General features: G+C 42.7%; 1 protein-coding gene across 3 annotated transcripts in view; it reads left to right on the top strand.

Annotated features, from left to right (window-relative positions):
• Positions 1-16,172, top strand: part of ror2 (receptor tyrosine kinase-like orphan receptor 2) — a 137,215-nt gene that overhangs the window by 112,845 nt on the left and 8,198 nt on the right. For all 3 annotated transcript variants that reach the window (XM_071351404.1, XM_071351406.1, XM_071351407.1), the window contains exon 5: positions 14,673-14,794. In XM_071351404.1, the coding sequence (XP_071207505.1) occupies positions 14,673-14,794 (122 nt within the window). The remainder of the gene's footprint in view (positions 1-14,672; positions 14,795-16,172) is intronic.

Raw genomic sequence — 16,172 nt, 5'->3', positions numbered from 1 at the left:
TAGGTGCAACAGTGTGGGACCCCTGCTTGGCACTCCTTTACGTCGGCTGAGAAACAAAAGACTCATTCTAATGTCGGACAGGCCCTGTTTAATGTCCCAGGGAGCCCTAAGAAAGCTGGCAGTCACCCTCGGTTTGGGGTCGTAATTGTTCCTAGCCAAGGTCAAATAAATAGCGCTACGTCAGAGGGGCCATTCTGAAAGCCACGCACACTGAATGGAGCATGTTAACCAAAGTAGGCTACTGAAGAGAACAGGATGGATTGAGATGGGGGGGGGGGGGGGGGGTACACTCAAAATAATATGATACAAGACTAGGTAGTGATGTCACGTTCTGACCTTAGTTCCTTTTTTATGTCTTTATTTTAGTTGGTCAGGGCGTGAGTTGGGGTGGGCATTCTATGTTGTTTTTCTATGTTTTGTTTTGTTCTGTTATATTTCTATGTGTTTGGCCTAGTATGGTTCTCAATCAGAGGCAGGTGTCAGTCGTTGTCTCTGATTGGGAGACATATTTAGGTAGCCTGTTTTCTATTGTGTTTTGTGGGTGGTTGTTTCCTGTGTTAGTGTTTGCACCATACGGGACTGTTTCGGTTGTTTGTTTGTACTTTTGTTATTTTGTTCTGTGGATTTATTAAATATTCTCATTATGGAAACTTACCACGCTGCACATTGGTCCGATCCTTGCTACTCCTCCTCAGACGAAGTCACAACAAGTGACTTGTTGTGGATTGGTTGTTTCAGAAGTGCGAACTGTTGATGGGATGTGGTCCATTTTATATATACACACACACACACACACACACACACACACACACACACCTCTAATGTACCCCCAAGTGAGCTACCACCCTTCCATTGTGTGTGGTTACCTTAGTAGAACTTCCAACTGTAACCCTCCTCACCTAAACTTGAATTCTGACTAAGCAATGATTCAGAGAGATCTTTTTAACAACACCTTACTTAGCAATAACCAACCAAGACAATTCCCTTTGAAGTAGAACTTGGAAGAAGAGGCAAGAGTAGTGAATCATTCTTCTGTGGTCTTGTCTGCATCCCAAATGTGGCACCCTATATCCTAGTGCACTACTTTTGACCAGAGCCCATACTGGTCAAAAGTAGTGCACTATATATAGGGAATTAGGATGTGATTTGGAATGCAGACAATAAGCTATGTGCTAAGAATGTTTTGATCAACTGCAAATTCAGACAGTCATTATTATCACAAAGGGGTCTCACAATAAAGGGAGTAGGATTGAAGTTGCACCTAGATGCTGATCTTGGGTGAGTTTTGTATTTTTTCCACTAATGGTTACGATTGGGGGAGGGGAAGCATATCCTAGATCTGGACCTAGGAGAAACTCCCCCCCCCCCCCAGAGCATTGTCCCTTTCTGGAGGCTCATGGGAGAAGAAGAGGCTATCAGGCTAGTACTGATAGTGGGGGCTGTTTCCGTGACGATGGTTCCCTAGCCCAATCAAACAGAGAACTGGTGGTAGATTAGTGCTCTGTCGTAAATACCAGACTGGAGCAATGCTTTTGTATCTCTGAGTACCCCTTTCTCCTCACTCTCCTCTCAATTTCAATTCAATTTAGGGGGCTTTACTGGCATGGGGAACATACACTGCCGTTCAAAAGTTTGGGGTCACTTAGACATTTCCTTGTTTTTGAAAGAAAAGCAAAATTTTTGTCCATTAAAATAACATCAAATTGATCAGAAATACAGTGTAGACATTGTTAATGTTGTAAATGACTATTGTAGCTGGAAATTATAGATTTTTAATGGAATATCTACAGAGGCCCATTATCAGCAACCATCACTCCTGTGTTCCAATGGCACGTTGTGTTACCTAATCCAAGTTGTATCATTTTAAAAGGCTAATTCATTAGAAAATCCTTTTGCAATTATGTTAGCACAGCTGAAAACTGTTGTTCTGTTTAAAGATGCAATAAAACTGTCCTTCTTTAGACTAGATGAGTATCTGGAGCATCAGCATTTGTGGGTCCAGTGTCTGTGTTCTTTTGCACATCTTAATCTTTTATTTTTATTGGCCAGTCTGAGCTATGGCTATTTCTTTGCAATTCTGCCTAGAAGGCCAGCATCCCGGAGTCGCCTCTTCACTGTTGATGTTGAGACGGGTGTTTTGCGGGTACTATTTAATGAAGCTGCCAGTTGAGGACTTGTGAGGCATCTGTTTCTCAAACTGGACACTGTAATGTACTTGTCCTCTTGCTCAATTGTGCACCGGAGCCTCCCACTCCTCTCTCTATTCTGGTTAGAGCCAGTTTGCACTGTTCTGTGAAGGGAGTAGTACACAGCGTAGGCCAGTTTTATTCCTTCTTTAATCAGAACAACAGTTTTCAGGTGTGCTAACATAATTGTGTAACCGATGTGAAATGGCTAGCTAGTTAGCGGTGGTGCGCGCTAATAGTGTTTCAATCGGTGACGTCACTCGCTCTGAGACCTGAAGTAGTTGTTCCCCTTGCCCTGCAAGGGCCGTGGCTTTTGTGGCGCGATGGGTAACGATGCTTCGAGGGTGACTGTTGTCTGTGTGCAGAGGGGACGGACGAAAGTTAAACTGTTACAATTGCAAAAGGGTTTTCTAATGATCAATTAGCCTTTTAAAATGATAAACTTGGATTAGGTAACACAACGTGCCATTGGAACACAGGACTGATGGTTGCTGATAATGGGCCTCTGTACGCCTATGTAGATATTCCATAAAAAATCTGCCATTTCCAGCTACAATAGTCATTTACAACATTAACAATGTCTACACTTTACATTGCCAAAGCAAGTGAATAGATAATAAACAAAAGTGAAATAAACAATAAAACATTTACAGTAAACTTTACTCACAAAAGTTCCAAAAGAATAAAGACATTTCAAATGTCATATTATGTCAATATTCCATTGTTGTAATGATGTGTAAATAGTTAAAGTACAAAAGGGGAAATAAATAAACATAAATATAGGTTGTATTTACAGTGGTGTTTGTTCTTCACTGGTTGCCCTTTTCTTGTGGCAACAGGTCACAAGTCTTGCTGCTGTGATGGCACACTGTGGTATTTAACCCAATATATATGGGAGTTTATCAGAATTGGATTTGTTTTCTAATTCTTTGTGGGTCTTTGTAATCTCAGGGAAATATGTGTCTTTAATATGGTCATACATTTGGCAGGAGGTTAGGTTAGTTTCCACTTCATTTTGTGGGCAGTGTGCGCATAGCCTGTCTTCTCTTGAGAGCCAGGTCTGCCTTCAGCAGCCTTTCTCAATAGCAAGGCTATGCTCACAGAGTCTGTACATAGTCAAAGATTTCCTTTAATTCTGGGTCAGTCACAGTGGTCAGGTATTCTGCCACTGTGTACTCTCTCACTCTCCTCCCCTCTGTCTCCTCCCCCCAGTCAAGACTCTGTAATGCTGATTGTTACCGCACCCACACATACTTATTTACAGAGCGAGGGAGAGATGCTGTGTGTTCAGAGATGTTAAACGAGAAAGAAGAGAACCACTCTCACCCTTTTGTCGTCATGAGAGACGGAGTGTTGTGTGGGTTAAAATACACCCCAGTGGAGCAGTGAAGAAGGCCCAGGGTTTTCCACTCATAGTTTCATATGTAATTACCAAGACCGAGTCTCACATGTGGCACAGAAGATGGTCCTGTCCGTTTTGTCACTGGTGAGATTTTGTTTTTCCAACTTGGTGAACAGCAGTTATTAACGGCCTGGCCGCGCTTCTATGTAAACCAATCTCTCCCATTATTTAATTCATTATCGCCACCTAGTGGTAAAGTTGATTTATTACTTGCACTGTCCTTTACTGACACAAAGGCCACTGCATGAACCATTTTTTATTTAATCCAGAGGCCAAACAAGTGACATTTCTGTAGCTTTCCCCCCTATTAGAAAAACAAACCACACTGCCTGTGCGTAAATACCTAATGGCCTCTAGTAACGCCATTAAACCCAATTTTCTCCCTGGAGGAAATCTGCTTACAAAACTCATTTACATGGCTTGGTGAATCCAGCCAAAGTAAATGAAACGGTCGTAAACTATCACATATTACCTCAGAAAGTAATAATCACATATCCGCTGAGGTAAATTTGATGTTTCTCTGCCACCAAAGGCGAAGTTTTCTCTTCGTAGCCTGCAAGGACGCAATGGTGCTCTACCTTGCTGAGGGCCTCAGATCTTTATAGAGCTTCCTAGCAATTAGCATGCTTGTTTGTGGAGAGTTGTAATAGGTCACTTGCTACTTGGCATCGCCCAATCAATGCTGAGGAACTGAGGAAACGTCTCATCAGGCTTCAAAAGAGGTGCCAGCCTCCCTCTGTGAGTGTAATTCATGTGTGGCTTGTCTTACTTGGCTCAGCGGGCTTCGTGTGGAGATATGGGGCTGTTGTTTGTCAGGTGTGCACACTCTAAAGCTTGTGTTGTTTTTAAGTAAAATTAAGTCAAGTTAAGCTATAGCTAAGTCTTTGCTCTTTATGACAAAGAGTCGACCGGTGTATGGGGCACTCTCAAAAGACAGACAACAAACCTACAATTATTTTTAGCAGCAACCGTTTGCTTCATATTATGTTTAGTTATTGTTACTCCCAGTCCAACTCCACATACTAGCTCTGTTGACAGGTTGTTTGACTCAGAGAATCTCACCCACCTATAGAGTGAATGGAACTCTGGAGGCATTTCTCCCCCTCATTCGGTGTGTTCACAACTAACAGCATTGTTGTTGAACCATCTGAAGAGTGTCAGACTAATTTGGCTACAGAGCTGGACAGCCTGGCCAATAGGAGCCTGTCTCTGGTCCAATACACAGATTTACAATTACTACTGATTTATTTTTAGAATATCTGGCTGCCAACGTAAAACGTGACCTTTAACCTAGCGATTATAGAATTGAGTCGATTATTACAATAGATGTGAATTAGAATAGGATGTATAAATGAACAGTTCACTTACAGTGGAAAATATGTATTTTACCTTGAAACAGAAACCAAATGTCTCACCTAACCAAAAGTACTTTCTAAAGAACTTGTCTGTTTCTGAAAACGTTCTTAGCCAGGTTTGCGATTTCTGGTGAAGGGGTCTGGTTTGTGTTAGTTAGGTTGCAATTTGCAAAATGGTTGTGTGTGTGTGTGTGTGTGCAGTTTGTGTTTCTACACGTGTGTGTGTGTGTACAGAGCTTAATGCTGATCAGGTAGAATGTTTCCCTTATACAGGTTCTCTGTGTTCTGTGGCCCTCTGGCCTGACCTGGTTGCTTTCCCCTCTCTCCACTCTCTTGGACTCACACAAACCCTCCTCTGTCTCTCCCTCGCCCCTTCGCCCCTGTCCACACACCTTCAGGCTGGCTCCCCCCTGTGAAATGCCCAAACAAACGGCATTTCTGAACGTTGGGTTTCAGCAAAGGGAATTTCATATTTGGAGCTTGCATGTTATGTGCTTGTTATGTTACCTACTTCTCTCAGTGTGGAGCGGAGCAGGTTTGGAATGGTGTTTTGTGGTGTGGAGATGATGTTGTTTTTCCTGTGATAATCAGTACAAAGAGTTTATTTGGAGCTTGAATGTTATGATACCAATACCCCTCTCTCACTCTTTCTCTGTGTGTTAGGAGAGTTCTACAGGCTTGGAGAAAAGATTATACAGCTTTTGGTATTGTCTCGTTTTCTTTGCAGGACAAACTACAAAGCCAAATAATCAAGCCAGTCTTTGCAGATAATCAACATTGTTTTTTTGGGGGGGGGGTTGGAAAAGTTTCCCTTCGTAGCAAAACAACGGATCGTGCCGATTTTAAATTTGTTTCTTGAGTCTCTCCCCCTTTTTTGTGAAATCACATCGAAAACCATCCGGCAACTCGTCTTTGCTGCTATGGAGTTATTTTACTGTCCACAACCTTCTTGAATAAATATAGGGAAGGTTCCAGACTCTCTATATATTTTGTGCAGTCACAAGGATTTTTTTTTTTATTTAACCTTTATTTAACCAGGTAGGCAAATTGAGAACACGTTCTCATTTACAATTGCGACCTGGCCAAGATAAAGCAAAGCAGTTCGACACATACAACAACACATAGTTACACATGGAGTAAAACAAACTTATAGTCAATAATACAGATGAAAAAAATAAGTCTATATACAATGTGAGCAAGTGAGGTGAGATAAGGGAGGTGAAGGCAAACAAATATATGTATAAATAAATAAAAATATAAAAAGGCCATGGAGGCGAAGTGAGTACAACACAGCAAGTAAAATAAAAACTAAAAAACACTGGAATGGTTGGTTTGCAGTGGAAGAAAGTGCAAAGTAGAGACAGAAATAATGGGGTGCAAAGGAGCAAAATAAATTAATAAATAAATACAGTAGGTAAAGAGGTAGTTGTTTGGGCTAAATTGTAGATGGGTTATGTACAGGTGCAGTAATCTATGAGCTGCTCTGACAGCTGGTGCTTAAAGCTAGTGAGGGAGATAGGTGTTTCCAGTTTCAGAGATTTTTGTAGTTCGTTCCAGTCATTGGCAGCAGAGAACTGGAAGGAGAGGCGTCCAAAGGAAGAATTGGTTTTGGGGGTGACTAGAGAGATATACCTGCTGGAGCGCGTGCTACAGGTAGGTGCTGCTATGGTGACCAGCGAGCTGAGATAAGGGGGGACTTTACCTAGCAGGGTCTTGTAGATGACCTGGAACCAGTGGGTTTGGCGACGAGTATGAAGCGAGGGCCAGCCAACGAGAGTGTACAGGTCGCAGTGGTGGGTAGTATATGGGGCTTTGGTGACAAAACGGATGGCACTGTGATAGACTGCATCCAATTTATTGAGTAGGGTTTTGGAGGCTATTTTGTAAATGACATCACCGAAGTCGAGGATTGGTAGGATGGTCAGTTTTACAAGGGTATGTTTGGCAGCATGAGTAAAGGATGCTTTGTTGCGGAATAGGAAGCCAATTCTAGATTTGACTTTGGATTGGAGATGTTTGATGTGGGTCTGGAAGGAGAGTTTACAGTCTAACCAGACACCTAGGTATTTGTAGTTGTCCACATATTCTAAGTCAGAGCCGTCCAAAGTAGTGATGTTGGACAGGCGGGCAGGAGCAGGCAGCGATCGGTTGAAGAGCATGCATTTGGTTTTACTTGTATTTAAGAGCAGTTGGAGGCCACGGAAGGAGAGTTGTATGGCATTGAAGCTCGCCTGGAGGGCGATAATAGGTGAGGCCGAGAAGGAAGGCACAGCTTTACAGAAGTAGATGCTCTCATAGATCAAAAGCTGTTGGAAATTGCTCGCACCACATGAAGGCTGTTTTTAAAATTTTCTATAAATACAATTCCTGTGTTTTTCAGTCCAGCTGATGTGAATGAGGGCTAAGTGAAGTTAATGATTATTTTATTTTTTTGGTGCATAAATATCCAATTCAGTTTCCACACACCACACAATTGTACACTACACGCATGTAGTTTTAATACTTTTTTTGTGGCATGTGTGCTAATAATGCTTGAGCTGCATTTGTAAAAACATGGAGGTAAATCAATGCCATAAGTCTATAAACAATGTCAATGCCAGAGTGGCCTTAGGGAGTTCTTTCTGTCGATTTTGACGCCTTTGTCTATGAGTCTGTAGCTATAAACTATAGTGACCTCTCTCTCGTTCTGGAACTCATCTGACCCTCAGTGCCCACAAGCATTTTAACACACTCTAGCTCCCGTAGCTGCGTTTCGACTGTGTCCAGTTGGAAACGTTTTCCGTCCTCCCTTTTATTCACGCAAGTATTTATTTTTCACCTTCACCACGCATTCGTCGGCCAAAAGGAAGTAAGAAAGTAGGAAGTCGAACCTACAGTAATTCTTGTTAAACTTCAGTCTTCAAACGTGCGTTTTGGGCAAAAATCCCCCGCAGTTGATCCAAACTGGAGTTAAATTGTAACCATATGGGATATTGAAGCTGGAAGGACTGCAGGGCTTAAAGCATTGACAGCTCTCCTGGCAACGTGCCTCTCTAGAGGACGTTGAAGCAAACGAGAAGTGAACGGTGCAGACATTCCTTTTCTAGAGGTGCCACCCTCTGCGCCGTATCCATGCACACATCTCATTTGTTTGAACAGAGAGAAAGCACAAATCGCACAAACGCCCTGAAAAATAGGATCCATTTATCTAAGCTGTTGTAAACTTAACCCATGAATTGGAGAAAATATGTCATAACACTGTTGCTCGTGACCTTTAAACTTTTACAGCAGCATTGTGCTCTCAAGTAGTCTGGTTCTAACTCTAACTTTTTTTTTGTTTACAATACGGCTGAACAAAGTCTGGACGAAGTCCCCAGGGGCATGGCTGTTTTCAAAGTAGCCTTTGTTGGCCCGCCACATGCAATTATGTCCCCAGATTACCTACCACATCTACTTCTGCATTTCCCCTCTTCTGTTGAGGGACAACTACAAAGGTGCTCCTTTTATTTATGAATCAAGCAAGTTTCCTTTCTCTGAGGCGTAACGGCAATTGACTGGTGGCTGCTTTTTGCTCTATGTTTTGACGTTTTGAAATCTGGCTCTCAACCTCTCAAATCCACGACAACTTCACGTGTATCCAATGCTTTTTTTGTGAGCAATTGAAGCCAACCACGGATGACGACACCACAATACTTTTGGTCATAGGGGAAAGGATTCAGTCAGAGGTGTCAACGATAACCGTCGTGAAAAGGATTATAGATAATCTGAGGAAGACTAAACACACTGAGGTACACGATGCACACAAGGCATGAGCACTCTCTGATTTGTGTTCCCTGAGATAACCTAGATTGATTTACGATGGCAGGTTGTCTGCTACTGATTACAGGGCAAGCCCAAACACAGCCTTAGACCCCAGATCTCCTTAGACTAGATCTCACCAGTCTCTCTAATCTATATCTAGGTGTCAGTAGCATGCTAGCTGTTCCTGTAGACTTCCAGTCATTGGGCTAATGCTAGTTAGCAATTGTTCCAGAAGCTACATTCAACTTCCTTCAAACTGCACGCAGAGACATCTGACTCTGGTTGTGTAAAAGAAGGTTTTAAGTGCCAAAATCCCTTTAATTCGGAGTTGGAGGAAGTTGCCCCCTTGACACTGATCTGAGATCAGTTTATGTCCTTTATGGATTGTGGTTATGATTCATCTTTAGGATTGAACTGGTCCTATATCTGTGCCTAGGGAAAGATGTGCCTCTTAGCTGGAAAGTGTGCATGTTCCCCTAATATGAATCTGGTATTCAAGAGCCGTGTGTGGTTATTGTACATTTTTAACAACTGGCTTTGGACCAGTGTTGTTGTTCTAGTTAATCTTGCTTAAGCTCACAACTGGGGTTAGAGAGAACTGATCCGAATTCAGTTGTTAAGGGCAGTAACCGCAGCATTGAGCTAGCTCTCCAGACAGTTTGTGTTGGTACGGGTTAAGAGATCAGTATCAGGTTCTCTGGATTGCTTGCTTGGGTTTGGAAAAGAGGATGTCCTCACTTCTTATTTGACTAGTGCACCAAGATCCTTTAGGGAAAGCAAACGCATTGCACTCAAAAGGGAAGGTAAGCCTACTGTGTATCAACAATACTCTTACTAAAGGAAGATAGGCATACTTTGTAACCTACAAGAGTCTTACATAAGGGGAATTTTATCCAAAGATTCCCAACCCACAGTACTGTTGTTGAAATCCTTAAACCTCCCCACTGGCCCACGTCTTTTCCTTTGCTTGGATCCCACTTTTCTTTAATCTGGGGAAAGGGCAGATCACGGGACACTCTAGAATGCTGAAGTCTCCCTTGGAGAGTCGACGTACGTCATTGTGGCTTTGCTTCCCAGTGCTGCGGCTTTCTTTTCCCTTCCCTCCTCCTGCTGCTTCCATATGGGCTGGCTCTGGGTGAAGTTTTCCCTGGTACAGATCTAGGATCAGTTTCCCCTCCCCAATCCTAACCTTAACCATTAGTGGGAAAGATGCAAAGCTGACCCAAGATCAGTGTCTAAGGGCAACGTCGCCCTATACATATGGGGGCTGCCTGTCAGCTGAGAGGTATGTGAGCGGCAGCCGAGTTTTAGGATTGGGAGCTTTGCAATATTCGATGTTCTTCCCGTCTCTCTCCCACTCTCTGTTGTGAGGAAGTATGATTCAAGCACATCCAAAGCAGTGTTTTCTACAAGTACATAGAGTAGCCAGCCAAATAGAAAAAGTAGCCAACCAGGCACACCCGGGCCGAAGGAGCTCTCTTTTGGTGGCCTCTGGTTATGCTCTAATGCCTTGATTACATTTGAAATTAACAGCAAAATTATTGAATATTTATTCGTGTTTACCTCCCAGATAGTTTTTTGTTGTTGTTGTGGTATTGTGTAGAAAGGCATGACTTTAAAATTTAAATGACTGAAAATGTATGAGTTCAATGTGTTAGTTGTTTTGGGAATGATCTAGGTCTAGGCCTATATGATCAGGACTATTTTCTAAGTAAGAGAACATTCAACTTTATTTTTATTTTTACATTTAACCTGTATTCTCTTGATTAAAGTCTTATTTACAGTTTAACACTGATGTTAGTTCTTCAAATTATGTATTTGTTATTCCATTTTAAAACAATTTTTTAAGGCATTCCAAGTCGATGGCGCAGAGTACATAAAAGCCCTTTTACCAAATTCAGTTCGGACATTTGGAACAGATTGCAGGATGAAGTCCTGCGAACGAAGAGAGTACCCACCACATTTCTGAAGAATCAAAATGCCCCCAAAAAATGGTAGTAAACCCAAAATGGCTTTATAAATAAAAGTATACCAGTGACTGAGCCTACGCATGACTAGAGAAGGCCAGTCAACCCTGGTATATAAAGTGCAGTGGTGCGTAAGGGTTTTGCAGTTTAAAATAAATCTCAGTGCCCCATGGTAAAGGGTGTCAATTCATCTCAAACACTGAGCGGAAGCATTCATATATAAAATATCCCCATAGTCTAGTAAAGGCATAAATGTAGCTGATACTAGCCTCCTGGCTTCAATAGAAAAACAGGCCTTATTCCTAAAATAAAATCCCAACTTCAGCTTACATTTTTTTGTAAGTTGTGGAACATGCAATTTAGAAGAGAGGCCTTCATCAATTAAAATTCCAAGATGTCTATATGAGGTAACAGCATCAATCTCCTTGCCCTGACAGGTAGTAATAGGTGAAAGGTTCAGAGGTCTATTTCTTCCTTTAGAAAACACCATTCATTTAGTTTTGTCAGTATTGAGGATAAGCTTCAATTGACACAAGGTATGTTGAACAGTATAAAAAGCAGTTTGCAAGTTCTGGAAAGCTTTTGTGAGAGACGAGGCACAACAATAAATAAGTATCATCAGCATAAAAGTGAAGAAAAAAAAATCTGAATTATTTATATAAATAGTGAATAAGATGGGACCAAGTACAGAGCCCTGGGGTACACCATTACAGACAGACAATTTAACAGACATGAGCCCATCAAATTGAGTGCACTGAGTTCTATCAGACAGATAGTTAGCAAACCATGCAACTGCATGCGACCTACGCTCGACAATCTCTGCCTCAGTATAGCATGATCAACTGTATCAAAAGCCTTAGAGAGATCAATAAAAGTGAGACACAGTGCTGTTTTTTGTCAAGCCTTCAGTTACATCATGGCTGCTAGAATCGTGCTATGCTTCTTCCTGAAGCCCGATTGGTACATTGATAAAATAGAGTGAGTATATAAAAAAAAAACTATTTTAGCTGTTCACTAACAAGGGTTTCAAGTATTTTCGCCAAGGGTGACAGCTTTGAGATTGACCTGTAATTTTTTTAAAGAGTTGGATCTCCCTCTTTTAAAAGTGGTAGGACAAATGCTGATTTCCAGATCCTTGGAATTTCATTACATTCCAGGGTTAGATTTAACAGATGTGTAAGTGGTTCAGCTATAAAATCAGCTGCCAGTTTTAAAAAGCAGGGATCCAGAAGATCAGGACCTGCAGGCTTTCTCTGATCTAAGGATTTCAGGGCTTTATGTACCTCCTGCACTGAGAATGGCAAAAAGCTAAACGTTTGACCAGCTCTCACTGGTTCCTCCACACAGGGTTGTACAGAGACAGAGGATACTGAATCAAACAGCCTACCCGATTATACAAAGTGCTCATATGCCTACCTTCAGTCTGTATAATGAGTTTACACACTCAGTTCAATGTGTTTTCATATACCGGTGACTGAAAAGAGACATTTGCACAGAAAGACACACACAACTTCTCAGGGATACAGAAAAAGGATGCAACCCTTCCTACCCATTCTAGATCATGTGCAAACCTAAGGTAAGTCTCACATTTCAGTAACATACAGGTTTTGTCACTGAACCCACTGCCTGTTTGTGTTGGGGATTAAAGTCTGTAGCAGCTAGCTAACTGATCTGGAACCAGATTTAAGCCCAGTGCAAACACAAAATGCTAATGTTCTCAGAGAAAAGTTTCAAAACAAGGCAAGATTACATTAGACATTTCCCCTTTGGTTTAGCTCACAGGCTACCTGTACATTAGCGTACACAGCCATGAGAAATCGGCCCAGAAGCGGCCCCCTGGAACTGATTGAATCGGGTGTCGGACTCAGCCTGGAATCAAAATGAATGACTGCCCAGAATCGGCCTAAGTACATCGGGCCGTTTCCGTCTACCGGAATTCAGCCGACTTTGCCGGCATCTTACTAGAACCCCCCCCCCAGAAGCGGCCCAATGCAAATTTAAATAAACGTATACAAATTGTCAAATTTTAGTAATTTTAAATATTACTATTATAAATAGTAGTAATAGTAGTTATACCCATCCACAAAAAATAGTTTTGTGTCGAGGAAACACCATACAGTCGTGGCCAAAAGTTTTGAGAATGACAAAGTATTCATTTCCACAAAGTTTGCTGCTTCAGTGTCTTTAGATATTTTTGTCAGATGTTACTATGGAATACTGAAGTATAATTACAAGCATTTCATAAGTGTCAAAGGCTTTTCTTGACAATTACATGCAAAGAGTCAATATTTGCAGTGTTGACCCATCTTTTTCAAGACCTCTGCAATCCACCCTGGCATGCTGTCAATTAACTTCTGGGCCACATCCTGACTGATGGCAGCCCATTCAGGATGGTTGGGAGAAGTTGCTCTCGGAGGATGTGTTGGTACCATTCTTTATTCATGGCTGTGTTCTTAGGCAAAATTGTGAGTGAGCCCACTACCTTGGCTGAGAAGCAACCCCACACATGAATGGTCTCAGGATGCTTTACTGTTGGCATGACACAGGACTGATGGTAGCACTCACCTTGTCTTCTCTGGACAAGCTTTTTCCCGGATGTCCCAAACAATCGGAAAGGAGATTCATCAGAGAAAATGACTTTACCCCAGTCCTCAGCAGTCCAATCCCTGTACCTTTTGCACAATATCAGTCTGTCCCTGATGTTTTTCCTGGAGAGAAGTGGCTTCTTTGTTGCCCTTCTTGACACCAGGCCATCCTCCAAAAGTCTTCGCTTCAATGTGCGTGCAGATGCACTCACACCTGCCTGCTGCCATTCCTGAGCAAGCTCTGTAGTGGTGGTGCCCCGATCCCGCAGCTGAATCAACTTTAGGAGACGGTCCTGGCGCTTGCTGGACTTTCTTGGGCACCCTGAAGCCTTCTTCACAACAATTGGACCGCTCTCCTTGAAGTTCTTGATGATCCGATAAATGGTTGATTGAGGTGCAATCTTACTGGCAGCAATATCCTTGCCTGTGAAGCCCTTTTTGTATAATTCTCAAAACTTTTGGCCACGACTGTACCCCTGCTGACCATGTCCGCATGCATGCGCCTGGCCAGCCACAGGAGTCGCCACAACGCGATGGGACAAGGACATCCCAGCCAGCCAAACCCTCCTCTAACTTGGACGATGCTGGGCCAATTGTGTGTCACCTCATGGGTCTCCCAGTTGCGGCCGGAACGGGTCTCGAACCAGCATCTTGTAGCAACACAGTTTGCACTGCGATGCAGTGTCTTAGATCACTGCGTCACTCGGGAGGCTCCATCCACAAAGTTTTTAATGCTTATCAATTGCGTTCCATAAAGTATCAAAATACTAAAATACAACTTAAACAGGACTCTTAAAGAATTTCATTTCAATGTTAATTGTATTTTTTGATCACAGAAACAAAAATATGGAAAAATAAATAAATAATGAAATGTTAATTATATAAAGCCGCCCGTGTAAGAGGCTGTTATGTTAGCTCACAGTTAGTATGTTAGCTCACAGGTTACCTGTACATCAGCGTAAACAGGAGAGGCTGTTATGTTAGCTCACAGGCTACCTGTACATCAGCGTAAACAGGAGAGGCTGTTATGTTAGCTCACAGGCTACCTGTACATCAACGTAAACAGGAGAGGCTGTTATGTTAGCTCACAGGCTACCTGTACATCAGCGTAAACAGGAGAGGCTCTTATATTAGCTCACAGGCTACCTGTACATCAGCGTAAACAGGAGAGGCTGTTATGTTAGCTCACAGGCTACCTGTACATCAGCGTACACAGGAGAGGCTGTCATGTAATACGGTAGCATACTAGTGTTAGCATGTAGCCTAGCCGAGATATCTGGCTGAACAGGCTCTCTGTATCCTGTGTGTGTGTCTCTCTCTCGCTCCACCCCGCCTATACAACGGTAGGGGAAACATTGAGTGAACCTGTGGTTCATTGTCTGTCTGTGTTCCTACAGGACGCATGAGAAGGGCTTCTGCCAGCCCTACCGGGGCATCGCTTGTGCCCGCTTCATCGGCAACCGCAGCATCTACGTGGAATCTCTGCAGATGCAGGGAGAGAGTGAGAACCGGATCACAGGTGAGATCACACCCCCTCGACCACCGTTACGCTCTGGGGGGGAAGTTCCCACTAGGTACAGATCTAGGATCAGCTTCCCCTCCCCAAATGCTAACCTTCACTATTGGCGGGGGAAACTTCAAAACTGAACCAAGATCAGTTCCATCTAGGGGCAAATTCAGTACACTGTGTTTTGTCTCCATTACTACAAGAGAGATACAATGTTGTGTTATTTTGATTTAAATCATTGCATTGATCAAGAATAACCTGACGACATCCATAATGTTGCTCAGTTCCATTCCAAGGCTGGTCCATTATTAGACAATAATGCATGCATTTATTAGCCATAATGTAAATGTTCCATATTTAGTTCAACACCTAGAACTGGAAAATTGGACACTGGAATAAAAATTATCCCAACTCATTAAGATTTGACTTTGTCTACATGGTCGGTTTAGTAGTGATGTGCCTTGGATTTATCTCTCAATCATTTATTGTTCGCCAATTTGCTGCCCATTTATATTATAATGTTCTGACCCACCGTACAGCACTTCTTTATTTTCACTGTGACTCATATGTCCTGGGTATGGTTGCAAAATTCCAGGAAATTTCAATAAATTCCCTGGTTTTTCCTAAATTCCAGTTGGAGGATTCCCGGAATCAGGAGGGAATAAGAAGGTAATCTGGATTCCTCCAACCAAGATTTCGATTTAAACCAGGAAATTTGTTGAAAGTTCCTGGAATTTTGCAACCCTAGACCCGGGGCTGCCCATAAGAAGTTATGTGCCGTGGCTGCCCGTGGGGAGGCACGTCCCGGGGCTGCCCGTGGGGAGGCACGTCCCGGGGCTGCCCGTGAGGAGACACGTCCCGGGGCTGCCCGTGGGGAGGCACGTCCCGGGGCTGCCCGTGGGGAGGTATGCCAAAATACAGTCACAAGCTCTGCTGGAGTAAAACACTGTCTGTTTCTCTCGCTCTCTTGCTTATTCACACCCGCACACAAAAATGCAAGCACATAATCACCTTCGCACAGGCATGATGTGTGTTTTGAACGTTTCCATGTTTTCCAAGTGGTGTAGATGAAGGGTCGTTTTGTAGGATGCATAAGGAAAGGATTGTTTTTACTTGAGTAGTGTATAGATCTGGAGGCTATTAAAGTATGTATGGCAAGCAAATCTGACTAGTGAAAATTGCCCTGGCAGATCGTGGTACATATCAGATCTGTAAAATTGTGGGTTCTGGGGGGGGGGGTTTAAACCTTCGGAATGCACGGGTCTTTACACAAAACAGATGCCAAGTACAGTTACCTAACTCGAGTTTAAGATACCATAAGGACATAGAAAATATAACTAAGAAGTATAATCTTATCGTTAAGCCCCTCAAATGAAATACATTTGAAGCA

The sequence above is a fragment of the Salvelinus alpinus genome, chromosome 18 (genome assembly GCF_045679555.1).
Source record: "Salvelinus alpinus chromosome 18, SLU_Salpinus.1, whole genome shotgun sequence".
Classification (NCBI taxonomy): Eukaryota; Metazoa; Chordata; class Actinopteri; order Salmoniformes; family Salmonidae; genus Salvelinus; species Salvelinus alpinus.
This window is presented reverse-complemented; position numbering and strand designations above follow the sequence as displayed.